Here is a 19,981-nt window from a genome sequence, read left to right as displayed (position 1 = left end):
TCGGCGAGCGGGACCGAGCGGTACTTACGGTGTCGGCGGCGGGGCCCCGCCGGGAGTCCTCGCCCGCTTCCCCTCCGGTAGCGGCGGGCTGGGCGCCCGGGGCCGGCGGCTCGGCAGCGCCGCGCATGCGCCCGGCCTTCGCGGGCTCGTCTCGCGGCGGCGGCGGCGGCGGGCGCGGGTGGGCTTCGCTCGCCGTGCCCGGAGCCGGGGGAGGGAGGGGAGGAAGGGGGGGTTGGGGGGGGGGCGAGGCCGGCACCGGGCCGCCCACCCCTGCCCTCCGCCAGGCGAGCACCGGGGGCCGCAGCGGCTCAGGGGCGGTTTGCACCGGGAGGAGCCGCCGCAGCGCCCGCACCGCGGCGGGGGGCTGGGGTGGGGGGCGCGGGGGGAGCCATGGGGCCGGTGCCGCTGGGGGGGGGGTGGGGTTGGGGGGGGGCTGGTGGGAAACGCCGGAGAAACCGACGTGAGAGTGTGTGTGAGCGTGTCTGCGCCGAGGGGAGGGGGTGGGAAGGGCTTGAGGAGGCGGCGGTGCCGCGGGGCTCGGTGCTTTCACGTTCGGTAACGAGAGCCGTGCCTGGAAGCCCGGGATTGGAGCCCGCCTGCATTTTAAGTAACGGCAGGGATGCCTCTTCCCCTCACCCCCACCCCCCGACGCCTCCCCTCTCCCTTGCCACAGCCGGTGAGCCGCTCACCGCCGCCGGGCTCTCTCGGTCTAGTTCTCCCGTTCGAGCGGGGCACGACCTTACCCGGTTGCGGCGGGGCCGGGGAAGGCGGCGGGCAGGAGGCGCCGGGCTCGCTGCTCCCATCCCACTCCCCCGGGGCGGCCCTGCCTCCCCTCCTTCCCCCCCCGGGCAGTCCCAAACACCGTCTGCCGGGAGGGCACAGCGCGCCCGTTGGCGGGACAAGGGTTAACGGGACGGGCTGCCTTTGGCTTGTGTCACCGCCGTCCCCGGTTTTCCCGTGAAACCGAGACCGCTCCGGTGCATGAACGCCCTGCGCGCTCCCGGTTCCCGGGAGACCCGGCGGGCGGCTCTGCCGTCGGGGCTGCTTCCTTCCCTCCGCCGCACCGGGGGCGGAGCGGAGCGGCCACAGGAACCGCCGCGGACCCGGGGAGCGATGGGGGGGTGTGGGGGGGTGTGAGTGTCAGACGGGGAGCGGCGGGTTTTGCTCCCCGGGGGGTGGGGGTGTGGGGGGGTATTGTCTCAGCTCACCGAGCGCCTCGGAGACTCCCACGCCGGTGCCGGCGGGGGGCACGTGGGCGGACGGCGGCTTCCCCGGTGCGGGGAGGAGGAGGAGGAGGAAGGGGCGGACGCGGCCCTACGAGCGGTACTCACAGCGCCGGGCGGCTCGGGGGCAGCGTGGGGCTGCGGCGGCGCGGCTCCGTGACACGCCGGGCATCTCCGGCGCTCCGGGGGGAGGCGGCTGGGCGGCGGCGGCGGCGGGGCAGGGGCCGGCTCAGCCCAGCGGCCCCGCAGGAGGGCGGCGAGGGGGCAGGGGGCTGCCGCCCCGCTCCCGGCCAACAGCAGCAGCGCCGCTAAGCCCTTGGGGTCGAAGCGGGACCGCGGGGGGTCTCGACGGGGCGCCGAGACGAAGAGCGGCCGGGGCCGCCGGGCGGGGAGCTGCGGGCGGAGGAAGGGGCTGGAGAGCAGGGCTGGCAGCGGGGCGGGGGGCGTCGGAGGCTGCGGGGGAGGTGTGGGAGCGGGGGCGTGGGGGGGGGGGGGGTGTGGAAGAGAGAGGAAAAAAACCAAAACAAAAAAGAGAAAAACACAAAATAAGCATTACCGGGGGGGGGGGGGGGGGGGCGGGGGGGGCGGGGAGCGGGGGCGCCCTGCACAGCCCAGCCCCGAGCGGAGCCGGTTCACCGCGGGGCTGATCCGAGGGGGTGGCAGGCTTGAACCCACACCGGTCGGTCCCGGGGTGCTTGGGGTTGCCCCCCCACCCCCCGCAGGCGCGGTCTGTGTTTTTAACTTTTCTAAGCCGGCCCTTTAGGCCAGGGCTAGAGGGCACGTGTCGCACCGAGCCGGTGCCCCTTGGCGGGGAGGGCTAGCCGGAGTGCTAGAGCAGCACGGGGGCGAGGTTGGCCGCTTACAACCGGTACGCAAAGAGCACCACCCCCCCGCAAAAAGAAAAAGAACCCAAAAAAAAACCCAAACCCACCCAAAAAGCCCAGGGCAGCACGCGGGGGGAGCGGAGCGCAGCGCAGCGCAGCGCAGGCCCTGTCCAGGGTCCTGAACCCTTCCCGCCGCCTCGGCGGGTGGGTGGGGGGCCTGATCCGGGCTGCGAGGGGCAGCATGGCGTGACCTTCCCCCTTCCCGGCTGAGTGTGGTGGTGCTGGAGCGGGGAAGGCACCCGAGGAGAGGGTGAAATCGCTGCCATTCGGGCTCTGCTTCCCGTTTCTCCAGCGATTTGTGCTCAGTGCTGTTCTGGGCTCTGTTGTTTCATCGAGGCTCAACCCTTCCCAAAACATCATCGCCATTTCTGGCCTCCAACCCATCTCTTGCCATCAAAGAGACAGAGAGGAACCGAAGTCAGTGTGAAGAAAGCCCTTCCAACAGCACCGGTGCCGCCTTTGAAGGCCAAAGCCACTGCTCCTGTGATGGGAGAAGGCGGCCGCGGTGCCATTGGTGCCAGGGGAAGATGCTTAGCATCGTTAGAGCTGAGACCCGCGGGGAAAGCTGCCATTCCTGCACATAAGGAGAGCTTGCTGTTGCTTAGCAGCAGAGAGTTCCCCTAAGTCTGTTCAGAGAGGTGAACTAGGGTGGAAGCTGGACACCGTTCCCAGGAGAGTGGAAGAAATAGAAAGTTTGATTCCCGCCCCACAGCCCCACTTAGTATTTCTCCTGCCTGGTGGCGAAGAGCCCTTCTGCAAATCTCTGCCCTTTCGGATGTGGCACAAAGCAGGCAGCTGGGATGTTAAACACACTTTTCTGCTGAATTACTATTGTCAAGGCCTGGACAGGACCTATGGAGGTATTATAGGTCAATAATTAGGATTAAATGATTCTGCCTCACTCCTTGGCGGGGAAAAGGGAAGAAAGTCTTAGTAAGTGTACTGAGGCGGTTCTTCGTGTGTCCTCAGACCAAGATCAAAACCCCTAACACCACTGACCCCACAAGGGTCATGATAACTAACACCTTATTAAAGATGCTATTTTTTCCAACATTAATTATGTGCAGTGATAGTCCATGGTATCGTATAAAGACACGGTACTGATGCTCCCTAGTGTGAACAGCATTAGATAAACAAAGCCACCTCAGCTGAAGGTCTTCTGGTGCTTGGTGTTTGTAGACAACTCTACCTAGTTCTGTAGGCAGGTACCTCTGCATCACCGCATATGTACGTAGCCACCTAAATCCTTACACAGCCAAGCAGCTTGGAGGCCTAAAGTCCTCTCCAAATTGGTAAAATAGGCATCTTCTCCTTTCTCCCTGAGTAATGGACGCAGGCTGATGTCCAGCTGCGTAAGACAGAACTGCATAAAAAAGCGCTTGGACTTTGTTGAAACGGGGTTTAAAGCTGAGGGACTTTACGAGCTGGGAGACACAGACCGAACCCCTTCCTCTGCCAAAAAGGACTCTGAGCACGCACTGCCCATGTGTGAAAGAAAATCCCCTCAGTCAGCAGAGTAGCTTGCCCTGCCTGTGCAGGTCTGTGGCCTTAGTCTTAGTCCCCACTGCTGCCCTGCTTTGCACAGGTCACCTCAACTTCACCAGGACAGGGAGAAAGCAAAGTGGGAACACCTTGACAGTCAAGCTGGGAGTGCTGGGCTGGGGTGTTGTCTCTGTTCCAAAAACATACATTATGGAAAATGGAGCATTTACACATGAACTCTGTGTTTAATAAAATTATCCCATACAGTGGCACCTTTGGTTGTGGCATATTAAGTCAGGACTTAATTTCAATATTGATACTGGCAACTAGAATGCAAGGCATTAGGAAAAAAAAATCTCTTTACTAGACTTCCCTGAACATTTCGCGTCAAGTCTACATAAGTTATCGATAAGCTTTTAGGAGGGAAGTCTGTTCAGCATGCAGTAGTTTTCTTTTATCCTACAGCAGAAAGGAATCGCTTTATCTGAGGGTGTCCTTCCTGTTTAACATTGTCCCTTTGCACATTTCTTAGGGTCCAGCCTCTCTCTTTCTGAAGACTTGTCCAGTTAATAGGTTTTTCTTAATTTTGCCTTTGTAGAAACAAAGAAACATGTTATTGTTGTCAGTTTAGTTTAGTTTAGTTTAGTTTAGTAATTTAATTTAATTTCATTTCATTTCATTTCATTTCATTTCATTGTTGCTGAAAACTTGTACGGCACTTTTTTTTCCCCCCATTGAAAATGTTAAGGACAGGTTCCAAGACAGGTAATATAGAAGATATATCTGTATTTTACTGACATTGTACTGCCACATTCCTGCAGTCACACTTCAAAGGGTGCCATAGCACACACGTGAGCTCCTTCGGGGCCTGTTCTGCTTTAGGGGGTGAGCAGAGCTTGCTGGGCCTCACACCTGACCTTCTGCTCCTTGCCCAAGGAGAGGTCACACACACCTGCATGGCGGCTCACACTATTCCAGTGTTCCCTGCTCACTTCAGGTGCTAAACGGAGAGTTTCTAGACCGTTGAACGGAGCTGATTCATAGTGAATTAGGGAGCAATTCACACTGAAAGTCAGAAGCCATTTTTGACTATTTTTATTGGCATTAAAGCGCACTGGTTACAAATCACTTCGAAGACTGGTAGGCTTTTCTGGGAGAGGAGGATTTTCCAAAGTAGAATGAGTTTCCAGGGACTTTAGTTGAACTTAGATTTTCTTTATATACCAGCAGTATTCTAGTATTTCCTTTATCTTATTCCTTAATACAAACTTAAAATGTAAAATATATATGTTTTTTAAAAAGATGCATTTTAAGTAACCATATTTTGAAGGGAACACTATGCCAGTGATATTATGGGAAACAGATCTGTGGCACTTTTAAATATTTGTGTGCTTTCAACATCAGTTTCTAACAGGTGTAAGTAACTTTTCTTAATGGACCTATTAGGAATTGATTTCAAATAGAAGATGGAGGTTCAATGTTGACGAGAGGCAGAATAAATCAGAGTCTTCGAATGTGTAAAACTAACCATAGAGCTGCGTGGCTCCATGGAGCATCGACTAACTTGTCCCACGTGCAGGGATGCCTGTTAGTACTTGGTTTTTCATCACCATTAATAGCAATGCGTTCAATTCACCAGTAGAATTTATTTTGTGTAATTTGTATTTATTTCTCAAGTGTGAATGTCCCACTGGGAAGTTCCTCCCGATGCCGTGTCACTCACACTGTTGAAGGGCAACCGGTCCGTGGCACGTACCGAGAGTACAGGGTTTCTCTTAGTCTTTTGCTGGAGGATCAAGTTTCCTCAAGGTCCTACACTAAAGCCTGCATTATGTTAGGACTAACGCTTGGAAAGTTATCGTAACAGTCAGACTTGGCTTAGACCTCAGTGCAGCCAGAATGGTTTGCTGCTGATGGCTCTGCTTAGTACTTTGCTAATTATTTCAGCATCGTGAGGTTATTTCCTAGGGGGATGTACTGTGGCCAATCCCAGATGCATGTTCTGCCAAAACTCTCAGCCTCAGCATTTGTATCGCTCAGCCTCTGCTCCAAAGTCTCGGGAAGTCTGGAAATCAGCCTTGGCTGCCTCCACTCACAGCCCTGTTTCTTTTCCACTCCTACGCACCCCATCCTTGTTACTGCTAAGGAAGAGAAACAATCTTTGAGGTGGAATGAAATATTAGAAATAGGGAGACGTTTTCCAGCAGTAGGACTGAGTGCTGGGTTTCGGAGCATGGGCGTCAGCTCCGTGATGGTGCCACTCCCCACGCTGCCCTCCCGTCCAGCCGAGGCACCGCAGGGCCCGCGAGCCCTCAGACGGAGAGCTGTGGCACAGCTCGTGCGCTTAAAATCCTCGGTGACTCAGGGTTTGTGGCAGATTGACAGACTACCTGGGAAGCTGGCAGCTTGGGCAAAGCAGGTCTGACTAGAAATTGCAATAGGACGCATAAAACAAATGAACTCTGCTGAAGTACGACCGCGTTAAGAAGCTATGATGTCATTCCTTTCACTTGCCGTGTTTGGCAAATCCAAGCCTCACTCTATTCTGTCTGACCCTCTCACCTTAGCTATGTCAATAAATAGTTAAAAATGTAATGCCAACTGTATTTTTTTTTTAATCACGAGGTTGACATACATCTCTCATTCTATTCTCTCTCTCTTTTTTTTTTTTAATAAACCTGTGAATTATTTGGAATCATTAAAAGAATCAACACGTTTGGGTTGATTCGAACAAAAATTACTCCCCTCATGAAAACATTCTGTTAGTGTATGTCCCGACGTCATCAGAGCACTTGTACCAAAGGTCTGGGCAAAACGTTGACCAGAAAAAGATTAGCTTCTACCTGTAAAAACTGACTGTGAGTTTCCAGGCGGTGGAACAGCTGCTCAGTAACTCTCATGACAAGCTTCCAGAAGGTGTCACTGTGCACCTACAATTTGAATGGGGAACCTCAACAGTTGAGACTTAGTGCCAAAGCTCTACTCCTCCTTGTGCTGTTGGGGTCCTCTTCTCTGCCCATAATGGAAATTAAATGAACTAAAAGTGGAGACACAAATATTTTCCTCTTTTCATGATTAGCAAAGGAAAAATATCTTCATAGTATCAACGTCACTCAAGAGGTACCTATCCAACCAGGACTGCAGGAATGTTCCTGATATTCTGGGTCACACATAACCTAATCATTACACAGGATCCTTACCACACAGGTGCTTGGTAGGTAATAAAGACAGTTAAAATAAAGAAGAATCCCAAACTGACAAGACCGCAATTTTTAGCACAGAAAGTAGTTTGTAGTTATACTCCAGAGCTGATTCAGAAAGGAAGATTAATGGCGCAATTTGGAACCAATGTTCCCGAACAGCTCGAGGTTTCAGGATAGTTCAAAGTGAGTCTGAAAGCCCAGCTGCACAACGTGGCTGCACAGTGATGTTCCAGCTTAACAAGATCCCTGAGGAAGCCACCGTGACATCTGCCATTGACTTTTCATCAGCTTTTGGACCTTAGCAAATCTAGAGGAACTGGGGGAATTATGTAGCCATGTTAAAAGTATAACAAAAAAATATAACTCGCTTATAAGATGTGGCAGGGAAGATGAAAAGAGATCAGAGCTGAGGTACACTGTAATTCCCTTGAAAAAGGAGAACAAAAGAATAAAGAGCAGACAATGAGAGACTGCTAAAGAGTACGAGGTTAAAACGAATAGTATCAGAAACAAGCATGTTGTAGGGTGATAGATGCTGGCATGAAGAGCAAACTCTTGTTTGCAGACTAGTTTGAGGTGGTGACCAGGAGTATTTCTCCAGCATCTTAAAAAGACCTTTGAACGACGATGGGAGGAAGAGGAGCTGATCTGATAAGAATGACGGTGAGGAGAAGGTGTGAACATATTTGGGAAATGGGAAAACTTCGGGTGATATCTACCCCAGCGTACTAAGTTATCAATGCACTGAACAAGCACCGATCTAGAGAGGTCGGGTTATCCCTGTCAGGCAGACCCCCCTGTGGAGGTGAGCAGAAAGGCCTGGGGCTTCCTTGCAGAAGCTCTCACTAATCTTTCTTCCAGAGATGCCATCTGTGATCTTACCCCTATAGAGGTGCATGCCTGGATTAGAGAGAGACCGGGATTGCAGACAGCACAAATTACTGGCTAAATGTCGTGCTTGCTTTAGGCTTAGGGGCAGACCTACAAACAGTATCAGTTCCCAGGTCTCCCTTGACACCAGAGATATTGAGTTACAGGACCTCAAGGGAAAAAAAGAGGGGGAAAAAAAAAGCTCAGAGCTACTGAGCTTTTGGGGAAGGCACTTGATGTGTTGCTGTGAAACCACGTTTGTCTGATACCCAGAGAGACTGACACTCCTTTCTGCAGGCTGGACCTTTCCCTCTGGCCACTCCGGGGCTTTCTATCATGTTTCCCTGGAATTGGAAATACGCTGCACTTTGCTGTGGATTCTAGAAGTAGCCTGAGAGAGGGAGAACAGCAGTCCAGACGGGTGGAAATTTGGACAAACCTATTTTTATGTCCCATCTTTATGTGTCGTTGTTCAAAACGACTCATTGACAGACCACGCTTATGGTGGTTTCCCTCTGCTACTGTTTCGAAAGACCCTGTCCTCCTCCTGGCTGGATGAAACGTCCCTCCCAAGCTCCTTTCTGCAGTTCATTTCAAACCCACCTCCTGACCAAACATGGAAAAGACAAAGCAGGACTGAAAGTGTCCTGTCTGCAATAGCCTATACTTTCTTCGATCGGATTTAACACCTTTGTTTCTCTTGATGATTTGGAAAAGCTGGTAAGAAACCAGTAGAGTTTGGCTTTTCTTTCTGTTTCAAAGTGTGTCTGCCTACAACCCAGTATGGCACTTGAGAAAGCACAGCTTTTTTATGAGTCTGAAACCATTTTACAGTCTGAGCTTGCCACTGCTGGTCAGGTACTTCATTCAAGCAGAGGCTATTCTTGTACTTAAACGAAGCGCATGCCTTTATCCGCACAGGGTCTGTGTGAACAGAATAAACACAGTGCAGTGAGGAAGGCTAGTCTGTCATAAAAATAGCAACCATCTTTCAGAATCAAAAATTTCAGTGAACATAAAGAAATGATAGTTTGAAGAAATGTCCCTGGCATTTAAAGCTGTGACTCACTTCAGCAGTCTTGTGACTGCAGAGCTATCCAGCTCTTCCATGCCAAATAGTCCAGAAGATCTGGATGTCAACCAAGAAACACGCTTTAACAGTCTTTTTTAGAGCCCGTATTATACACAGATGTTACAGGGGTCCCGTTTATTGACATGCAGAATTCTGTGTCTTGTGGATCAGTAAATGGAGTAAGAGTTTGCAAATGGAAAAACAGGACAAAGGGACAGAGAGGAGCAACTCGGCCACTTCCCCAGCACAGTCTGAGCACTCTGCAAATCCGAGCACAAGTTCCAACTACCAAAAGGCACAAAGGGTGCAAGTGCCAAAGTTTATCTGGGATACTAAACTCCAGGCAAGGAACCCCTAAAAGGAGATTCCCTTCCCCATAGACATCCCTCCCAGAAGAACGCTTGTGTTTAAACAAATCGGTTTGGTAATGAAAAGAGAAGACCACAGATTTTACCAAAGCAAGCACTGCACTGCAAGAAAAGTAATACTTTAAGATTTCATAATCCTCCTATCTCTCATAATAAGTGCCAATTGTTGTGCAGTTCAAGAACAAGTACTTTATCCTATCTTGGTCTAAGTCTGATCCACTGGCTTTGCTCTTAACATGATTATCCTCAAAGGAAACTGAAGGCAGCAGACCAGTAAGAACTGTTTTCTTCTTTAATGAGTCCTAAAGTAAATCACACAGGATAGCACAGGAAAACTCACAGCTGCTCCCTGAAATAAGGCTGCGTTCACAAATGGAGCCGAGTGAATAACGAAACAAAGCTGAGCCCTTCCCCTTTTTCTATATGAATTCCTCAGCCTACACCTGACATCTCTAGACTCCTGAGGATAATTTTCATCCTTCTTGTGAGCATAATTAGGTGCTTGCAACAGCAGACCAGGAAAACTGATGTGACATTTTGTAAGACCTGCTGCTGTTTGGGTGGTGTCACTGGGCAGCTCCTGGTTTGTGGCAGCCTGTTCTTACCCTTAACAGTTGATACGGTATTTTAGATCAGCTTTGTTTGGAGAATAACACTATAATATTGAGGACATTTAGCCTTCTGAGCTCTTTCCAACCACATCTGGTGGTAGACTGAGATCTGTAAAGATCTCAACATCTAAGTTCCTGAAAGTTTCATTGGAATCACACCTAGCACAGGGCCGGGTTGTGGGAAAGGCCAAGCCTTCTCAGACATCAAGACCAGTCAGAAAGCAGGCCCAGACCCACTGCCTGTTCCAAGGGCAAGGTCCTGCACCTGGGTCAGGGCAACCCCCGGTATTGATACAGGCTGGGGGATGAAGGGATCGAGGGCAGCCCTGCTGAGAAGGGCTTGGGGGTGCTGGGGGATGAAAAGCTGGACCTGAGTCGGCAACGTGCGCTCGCAGCCCCAAAGGCCAATGGCCTCCTGGGCTGCATCCAGAGCAGCGGGGCAGCAGGTCGAGGGAGGGGATTCTGCCCCTCTGCTCCGCTCGGGTGAGATCCCCCTGCAGCGCTGCGTCCTGCTCTGGCGGACCCAGCACAAGACAGACACGGACCTGCTCGAGCGGGGCCAGAGGAGGCCACGAAGATGCTCAGGGGCTGGAGCAGCTCCCTGTGAGGACAGGCTGGGGGAGTTGGGGTGGTTCAGCCTGGGGAAGAGAAGGCTCCGGGGAGACCTTAGAGCGGCCTTCACTGCTGAAAGGGGGCTGCAGGGAAGGTGGGGGGGACTCTTGGTCGGGGGTTGCGGTGGTAGGACAAGGGATAATGGCTTTGAACTAAAAGAAGGCAGATTTAGACTAGGTATAAGGAAGAAATGTTTTATGATGAGGGTGGTGAAACACTGGCACAGGCTGCCCAGCGAGGTGGTAGAAGCCCCATCCTTGGAAACATTCAAGGCCAGGCTGGACGTGGCTCTGAGCAACCTGATCCAGCTAAAGATGTCCTGCTTATTGCAGGGGGGTTGGGCTAGATGGCCTCCGAAGGTCCCTTCCAACCCAAACAACTCTGTGATTCTATGATTTCCCAAGTGTTACCCTTCAGCCCAACTTTTGGATGTGGCTGATGGAAGAATAACATTCTGCCTGCATCAGTGTTAAGTTTTAATGCTTGTGATGAAACACTTTTACTTATAGAGCACATAAACGTGGTGCTTTCATCCCCTGTGCAGCTTCTGGGAGAAGAGTGATGGTCTCTCCATTGCACGTCCTGGCTTGGCGGGGCTTCTGCTTTGACCTGCTCTCGGGAGGATGCGCCTAGCTGTCACCTAGGAACCCAGAGCTGGGCTTTGAAATAAAGATATTTGTGGTAGGATATTCTGATCTATTTTTGCACCTTTCCTTTGACTGGATGAAGCTGATTTATAGAGAAATGCAAATAAATGGGAGTAAAAAGCTGTCCTGTTATTACACAGAAGGGGCCAGCTAAATGTGGCACAGAGTAAGCTCTAAATGGCCTGAAAGAAACATTTTTTTTCCCCCTAGAGTCTTTGAATTTTTTGTGGAAAGAAATTGCTGTGAAAAAGCATGTATGTGATTCATGACTTTTGTGTCTTTGCACCACTCATGGGAGGTACCTATCAGGTCATTTGCACTGTGCACAAACTGGCAAGGGGAGGGAGTAAATTAGTCTTCCTGCTCACTACATGTACAGCAAGGAGTAAGGGATTTAGACAGCAGGCAGGGATATCTGGGTTAAACAAAGGGTTTTAATGGGAGGATGGTGAAGCACTGGAGGAGGCTGCCTAAACCGTGGAGTCTGTGTTAGTGAGGTTTTAAAGAGCAAGCGAGGTAAACCCGTGCCAGGAAGAGCTTGAGGATGGGTGATTCTAGCAGCAAAGGTCAGATGACCCTTTCAAGCTCCCACCCACGCCTCTGGTGATACTGTGCCTCATGTCATTCTCCTGGTCACTGGAAGGATTTGCTAATTAGAGTGGACTGGCTGATACCAGCAACCCGGGCATGACTTATTCTGGCACTTAGGGATTCCTCCGGCACTCCGAAGCCCCTGAGAAATCTGAGAAAAAAACCACCACGCCACAATTGCTCTTTCAATGGGACATGAGGTGTGTTGGAAATAAAGCAGGGTGCGATGGGAACGCTGTGCTCAGGTGGTCTCTGCCACCTGATGGCCTCTAGGAGAAACCATAGATCAGAGCAACGCCGACTGTATTATGTCTCGTCACTCCGGGGCTGGCGATGCACAAAGGGACTGCATGTTAGTTTTGCACTTTACTGGAAATAATTTTCTTTCATCAGTCTGGGTGTGAGAGACATATCATGGAGTAAAGGTCCATTCCTCCTGGGTCAGAGACACGCAAACCAGATGCCTCTTTAAGAAGACCTCCATGGTCTTCCAGAGCAATGCTGCTTTTCCCCAGTATCCTTTAGCTAAACTCGATTCTTGCTGGTGGAAGGATATCCTAAATTAATATCTTTGTAAACCTGCAGTCAGACATATCTCAAATTAGTTGATTTACTTAGGCTGAGCGGGTTATTTATTAACCAGCATGACTTTTGTGCCACTTAAAGAAGGTCATCTTGTATTAATGGAAACAGTCTCTGTAATTCAGGTCAGTCTAGGATTGTTTTGCCGAAAACCTTCCAGAACTAGTGTAAAAACAGTTTATCTTTTGGTTTTTGTATTCATTAAATTCTTTCTGACAGTAATATCCTAATCAGCCCAGGATTCTGCATTTTTCCATTTCAAAGGTGCACAGCTAAAGAGGAAGTTTTAGGGCTGTTTCAAAGACAAAATATGTAAATCGCTAAATTGGAAAAACACATGACTGCAAATTAGTACAAATTATCTCTGAGGACTTGAAAATTTGCACGCCATCAATATGCAAGTAATCCACCCATTAATGTGTAGTACATTATTATTTTGACAACTTTTACATAAGAACACCCTCTGATGGCTGTCTGCGCAGCTATTACTGGCTCATAGACAATGCTGAGCAATACAGCTAGCTATTCTCCGAACAGTGCTTCTGGATGCAGAAGAAAAATCTTTTATGAATTAAAAAAAAATATTATTATGCTGTGTAATTCACAGAACAATATAAAAGAAAAAGAAAGATACTGTGAAGAGCTCTTTGTTTCCCAGAATAGCTGAGGTTGGAAGGGGCCTCTGCAGATCCATCTAGTCCAACCTCCTGCTCACAGGCTTTCTAGGACCGTGCCGAGCAGGGTTTGAATAGCTCCAAGGATGGAGCCTTCAGAGCCTCTCTGGGCAACCTGTCCCACTGTTCAACCACCCACACAGCAAAAAACAACAAACTTTTTCTGCCTAATAGAATAATCCCTGCATAAGCCACATTTGTCTGTTCTTACATTCATGCATTATGCTAAAGATTAAAGCATATTTATTTTTAAAGGAGTTCTATTGAATGGTTTGAGCTGCCTAGAGCAGACTAGTGTACTAAGGACATTCAGAGGAGATGTGGGAAGAAGAAAACCCCGAACCAAACATGAAAGGTCTCTGTAAGGCTGCCCAGGGCTAGCAAGCAAGTGGTGAAAATGAGTCCTATCCACGGATACCAGCTAAGCCAGTGGCTTGTGGCATGTTTCAGGGCTAGGCCTGCCCATTCACAGCTCATCGTGCTCCTCCACGGCTCCCAGCAGGACCCGCAGAGCTGAATTGGGCACCAGCGCCTGCCCCCCTCATCCCGTGTGGACAGAGCTGGTATCTGAACACGCCATCCGAGGAACACCAACACGTGGGCAGAGGAAACTCCCAATCGCAGGAACCAGCACTGCTGCTGCACCTTTCAAAGGAAGTTAGGGACTGGGTGGGCACCGTATTGTGCATCACCCTTCGTTTGGGAGCCACAGCCCCAGGTACCACCCAGCCTCGCCCCCAGAGCTGCACCTCTGAATGCTGCCCTTAGCAGATTTGTTGGAGCTGCAGGCTCGGATCCTCCTTCCTCTCTGAGGAAGGCTCTCCCAGGCTGGTGGCCTAGCTGCTGGAGGAGGTCTGTCAGCCTCAGCTCTCAGAAGTGCCCTCCCTGGCTCGCACCCGGCTAACCAGATGGAGGGGCAGGGGGATGACTTTCCAACCTAGCTGCAAGGGACCTCCCTGTGGATTTCGGTCTGGGCCTCAGGGAATACCTGATAAAAAGGAAAATGGAAGTGTTTCTTATTGAATCTCAGCCCCTTGTATGGTAAGTGCCATCAACACAGTAAAGCATCACCACCCGCTCTGTACAAATCAAACAAATCATGATTCATAGCCGTTGCTGAATAATTTGGATGAGCTATGCATGGTCACGAGCAACTTCCACGTTACGTGCAGTTCGTGGAATAATGTTTGACATCTCCAAACCCCAAGGATTTCTGCAGAGCGGAGATCAGCTAGATGAAGGAAAAAGGATGCCGTACTTCCCCCAGGCTGCTCCTCCAGACAGCATGCTTGGGGCCATTTCAGCTTCTGCCTGATCTGCACAGAACTCAGATGGGTAGGACTTGGCAAGCAGAAGGGCAACGCTGGTATAACTAGGGTATCATCAGGCCTCAGCCTACAGGCTGATGTTTAAGGAGGCTTCATACTTGCTCTCTGCTATTCCTTGGCACACACCTTCTCACTTAACACTACGCTTTCCTTCACCTCTCTGCTCCACGCCTTGGGGAAGACAGCCCTTACTGGCAAGGCAGATCTCAACAGGACCTGGGAAGGATTCTGCTCACCAGGGAGCAACAAGAACAGGGTTGCTGCCTTGGGGAAGGTGAGCTGAAAGCCAAGGGGATCCCACAGCCCATCCCACAGCACCTGAGCAAGGCGAACAGGACAGACATAGAGATGATCCAAGCAAGGTCCAGACCACAAGGCAGTATCACAGCAAGGTGGAAGTTGGCCCCACAGGTCAGGGTTAAGATCAGGCCCCACAATCACCAGGCAAGCCCACACTGACAGGGGACGGCCAAGATCAAGCCAGAAAGTCAGCCCAGGGTGGGGGTTAAGGTCTCAACCAGGTGGCTCCATCCCCCCAATGGGGCATGGCTGTCACTCAGCTGGAGACCAGCGCTCCTTCAGCACAGCTCAAGGAGGTAGGGACCAGACCCTCAGGGCTGAGCTCAAACAGAGCTGCTGGGTCCATGGGTGAGGGGGTAGACCCCAAGTGAGGCCAGTCAGGGCCATTAACACTTATTGGTGCCCTCAGAGCCCTGACACCGCTGTCGTAGCTGTGCTTGCCCAGTCACCTTTTGTCTGTAGGTGCATTATTCATGTAATCCCAACCCAATCTGGAGCCTGTAGGCTTAGAAATCACAATTATAGAAGTGAAACAGGTCCTGTCCAGATGTAACCTGGATGTGAACTGGAATGTGGCACCTCTGTGGAGAACATTCTCATCCTCTTCCGAGAAGTGATGGCAACGAGCTCTGCGTAACAGGACTTTGGCTAAATTTTGTCGCTAGGAAAAAACCAGTGCAACCTCTCGCTATCCCCCTGCGCAGTGTAAAGTTTCTGGGGTGTTTATACTGTTAACTTGCAAACAGCTCATTGGGAGCACACAAGCATGTGTCTGTGTTAGTTCTGGGCTAAGTAAGTCCTTGCATCTTTGTGCTGAGGCCGGTAAAAAGCAGTTTATTCACTTTTGCTTTTTAACACTTCCATAAATCAAGATGCAAACATGTCAGAGGGAAAGCCTTTTTAAGCACTGCAAATGGAGATTAGAAATAAACAGCTCACTGAGTTGATTTAAATGTCATGAAGAGAATTTAAAAGGCCTTTAAACTCTGCCTACTACTTTTCAAAAACATTTCTCTCATAATTCAGCTTCTCTTTGAAAGCATGTTCAAGAATAAATAAACCTAATTCAAGTGTTCCACTAAAAGATTTGAGGGTTTTTTTTTTTTTTTAATCCAAATTTATTCAATATTTCAACTTTTTTACTATTTAGCATGTTGAATTAGATGGCAACTTGCTCTCAGAAGCAGCCACCGCTCACATTCAGGGGCATCAAATTCAAAACCTCACCTAAGGTGGAAGGGAACATGAGAATTAATGAGGCCTGGGGAATCAGTCTGATCGAAGACCCTGCCAGTCACACAAATTATGGGGCTAAGAATGTAGTTTGTCTATAGCGATCAGTGTTGCTCATAGAAACATTCTACAAGAAAGAATCTGAACTTTCTGCAGGCTTCAATGCCACCAGAAAAAAAAAAAAAAAGTTTTAATGTGCTCTTGTCTGTTCTGGGAGTGTAAGTGACAAACTGATCTTGAACCTTATAAACTTCAAGTTGATTTCCTAAGTACTAGGAAATCATGCACACCCTCTGTGCCTTGGTTCCCTATCAGTAAAAAAGAAAGATATTTCTTTCCTATGTAGAATAAAGCTTTCAATTTATTTTAGTTCCCCAGCCTTAGGGCTGTGCACATTTCTAGACTGGTCAGTTTTCTAACTTCCTATCACTAAGCGAGTCCTTGCAGACTTGTTAACTACTAGTAACAGTGATTACGTTACGGATGGGAAAGGATCATTTGCTGACATGGTTTAGGAAGTTCTGGAGACATGTTCCCCTCGAGCGCGTAGCCTCATAGAAGAGCTTCCACATGACAGCAATTTCACCTCAGCTGAGCTCATGAAGTGGCTACAGAGCATCTCCTGGGCTGTCGCCGCAGGCTGTCCTTGCTACCAGAGGTGAGAGCCACATCAGCGGAGCTGCAGCATTTAGAAACATCAGCCCAGACCAAAGTAAATGGGACAGATAGCCAGCGGGAGCGGGGGAGCTGGTAGCGCTGCTGTTTAAGGACCTGTGGACAGTAAGTGGCCCTGAACCTTGCAGTGTCACCTAGGTCCCTCTGTAGATAAATCCCTTTGCAGGGCAGAGAAATAAGCAGTTGTCCTCTGTGAGCTCCCTGACTCAATCCTGCTCACCATGGTCTCCGGGACTTGGCAACAAACTACAATTTCAGGCGAGAGCCATAAAAGCGATCACGAAGCTGAAAGGAACTGTTCACCTGCGATGAATAAAAGGATGGCTAAAGGAGAAATGACTGGGGACTTGAGCTGTGAAGCACTCAGTATGTGGGTTTCAGAAGCTGTGACTACCAAGGGTTAAATTCAGGAGCCACTGTGCCTGTGACAAAGCCCCTTCTGCCTTCAAGAGGGCCAAGAAGTCCCCAGGCTTTTGTGCTAAATGGACAGATAATGAGACAGAATGATATGACATTCTGAAAGGAGTGTACTTGGATCATTATCAGAAACAGTTCCCTGATAGTGGCAAAGCAGGCTGAGTATTTCCTCTCTGCAAAGGCAGTGCAAGTCATTTAGGATTTCTGATGAGTGTATTCCTGTAATTCAAATGAAATGGCCTCCTGGAAATGGACATAGGTTGGCTAAGGAGGTGGGATGAAGAAGCCAATTCTTGCTTTAACTTGAACGTCTGTAGGGCAGAAGTGGAATGGGGAAAGGCTTCTTCCCCTGACCTGCCTTTCACCAACCCTGCCAATGACCTCGACTGGCTGCCTTAGTCCCTCTCCACCTGGTGCTGAGTTAGTCTGAAAAAAACTTTGTGTTTCCAAGAGCGCACGACTTTGCTGTCACGTTCTCTTTCCTACCACGCACCAGGGTGCACCACTTCTGCACCGAAGTTATAGTAACATCTGCTTTCTTGCACCCATCTCTCTTGCTCTGTTGAGCTGCACAGGACTGTGCTGCTTACCATAAAAGCCATTGGTTTACCCTCCAGGTAGCCTTCAGGCTTTTGACAAAATCTAGAGGATACATGACTGTTGTTCTTAATTAAGGAAAATGGTTCAGCTTTAGAGGTTCACTAAAGGGGATTTACTGTCACACCCTAATAGATTTTAGTATTATGCTGTGTTTGGTTTCTTTGGGATATCTTCTCAACTACCATTAAAAATCATCTGAGGTAGCATCAGTAAAAAACACAGACCTCTTCAGTGTGGAATCACCACGAAGAAACTTCTTGTCCCTCACCCTTTCAACCACAGATCAGCTCCCAAAAGTATGAATCATTTTTATGAGATAGATGGATGTGTTTAATGTGTTGTTCGAAAGCAGACACTGAACAGGAGGGTGGATCACCACCTCCTTTGTCACTGTGGGTGCAATACACCTAGGAACAGAGCGCAGAGGATGAGGCTCAGGAATAAAGGAAAACTACACGAATACTGATGTCTTGGTGACGAATTGTCTGTGGCTGTAATACATGACATTAACACTTTCTGCTTCTTTCCAGATACGCCATCTTCCCCCTCCTTCAGGACATTTGGATAACCTTGGGTTTTGTCTTACCTTGAAAATCCACTGTGCTGCTTTAATATCCTCTTCATCCTCCTTTTGGAGGGTCTCCTTTGCTTGACAGTTGTCTGCATGGTAGCTGTGAGTCCTGAAGTAGAGCAAAACTTGCCTCCACATCGAGAAATAAAAAGGCTGTTCCTGATTCCAATTTTACAGTGACCTTCCTTGGAAGAGCACCTCTTCTACTTAACGATGAAACAAAACCAAATCCCAGACATTGGGCTGAATGACAACAACATCGAGATGGCTCGTCCTGACACCGATGGACAAATGTCAGGGCCTCTTGCAGCTTGCCAGTTCTTCCTGCAGCCTCCACAGCTCTGGAGACAAACAGGATTATCTGCTCTCAGATATCTGAGGTGCCTCATCCCCTCAGCATCGTGCCAGCTTAGAGGCTGGATTTAGGACTTTGCAGGTTGTAGTAAGTTGAAAAGGAGGAAGACGGGCACATAGTGGTTGAATACACGTCAGAGAAACAGGCTGTAACAGTCATGAAACACATTTTATCACCTCAGGGTGAATGTATTTCATTTACAACTTGAAGGAAGAAGGAACTCAGCACATAGTTATACTCTGCAGGCAGCCCCAAATGGAGATGTCTGCCTTAGGTCAGTGGCACCTGTCAATCACGTTTTTTCTTACCGACTGAACAGATGGCCCACTGGTAATCCTTCCAGCCCCAAGGGAAACACCACATGAGCAGCAGCCACGTCTGCAGATAGAGACAAACAAAATATCAAGACTAAGACTCCAAGTAGATTATTAATAGATTCTTTCTCGTAGCTTTATAGAGGGCTGCCAGGCTTTTGCCGACTGCTAGTCAACAATTACTCGCTCTTTATTTCTTGTGCTTTTTGAAATACAGACGGGAGAAACACAGAAAAAATAGGAGCAACATTAAATTATTGTGAAAATTTCATTCAAACAATTATGTAAACATTGTTTATAGTTCTGGTCATTAGCAAGGCTGTTGTTGTGAGAGCTAGAGCAAATAGTAGTGTTCCTTGTGTGGGAAAGCATTTGGGAGCCTTTTAAAACACCTTATCCTGAAGACAGCAGAAAGTCAAATTCAAATGTATGTTAGTGTGCACTGAAAAGAATCCCTTTGTTAATTTACTCGTCATTTCAAAATACTTCCAGTTTTAATAATTTTATATTTTAAGTTAATATTTTTATTAGAGTTAATTGAAACTTCCAAACGTGAAGCTACTGTAAATGGGGAGCCAAGAGAGGTTCCATTTTAAAAGCATCTGGTGGGATAGTCTATCTATTTTGAAAGTTTACAACATCTTTTTCCAAGTTGGCAAATATATCCAAATCAACATTTGTTTTCTGCCAAGAGTCAAAAGTTTCAACAATTCAGCATTGTAGATATAAGGTAGACATAATGCCATCTGCCTCCATAGCATCTCTTGTGAGAAGAAGTGCCTTGATCACATCTCTTTTTTCAGAGAAATCCAGCAAGTGCTGAGGAGAAAAATGAAGAACGATGAGGAGAACACTTTTTTCCAGCATTTGGCTGAATTGCACTAGAAGTCATCGTACAGTGAGAAAGCTGTTGTGTAAACTCTGGTAATAAGCCTGACTTTGGCAGAGTTGCTGCTGAGGTTTAGGCAACCACTTTCTTTTCTGCCCTCTAGCCAGGCTTACTGTCAGCAGCTCTGGGTATCTCAGCATTTCCTTTTTCCCCCAAGGAGCTATTGCTCTGACCTAGCCTCTTCTTCTGAGAGAGGATGAAGTTAAAGGATTTGTTGGGGTTTTTTTAATTTTTAATTTTAACTCAGATTTGGGCTTTACTGGGGGGTTGGATCTAGAGATCTTCAGGGTCCTTTCCAACCCAAACCATCCCATGATTCTATGATTTATTTCACCTGGTATGGCAGCAATTTCCCAGAAAAGAGTGCTCCTCCTACATATTCAGTTGTGGAGCCCCTCGCCCAGACAAGAGCTGTTGGCAGAAAGCAGCAGAGACTGATGGTGAGAGGAGAAGAGATGCTGCAGGCTGCAAAGGCGGGGC

The 19,981-nt window shown here is 49.0% G+C and overlaps 1 protein-coding gene across 3 annotated transcripts in view; it reads right to left on the bottom strand.

Moving 5' to 3' along the window:
* Positions 1-18,081, bottom strand: part of RGS20 (regulator of G protein signaling 20) — a 37,612-nt gene extending 19,531 nt beyond the window's left edge. Inside the window, exons 1-2 of one of the 3 annotated variants that reach the window (XM_086472634.1) lie at positions 17,958-18,081; positions 1,332-1,684 (exon numbers count right to left, since the gene is read on the bottom strand). In XM_086472634.1, the coding sequence (XP_086328760.1) occupies positions 1,332-1,684; positions 17,958-18,081 (477 nt within the window). The remainder of the gene's footprint in view (positions 1-1,331; positions 1,685-17,957) is intronic. The other 2 variants (XM_086472635.1, XM_086472636.1) reach the window with 2 other exon arrangements.
* Positions 18,082-19,981: the final 1,900 nt, after the last annotated feature.

The sequence above is a fragment of the Leptosomus discolor genome, chromosome 13 (genome assembly GCF_034619465.1).
Source record: "Leptosomus discolor isolate bLepDis1 chromosome 13, bLepDis1.hap2, whole genome shotgun sequence".
In the NCBI taxonomy this organism is placed as follows: Eukaryota; Metazoa; Chordata; class Aves; order Leptosomiformes; family Leptosomidae; genus Leptosomus; species Leptosomus discolor.
Note: the sequence above shows the minus strand (reverse complement) of the source record. Positions and strands in the feature narration are given on the sequence as shown.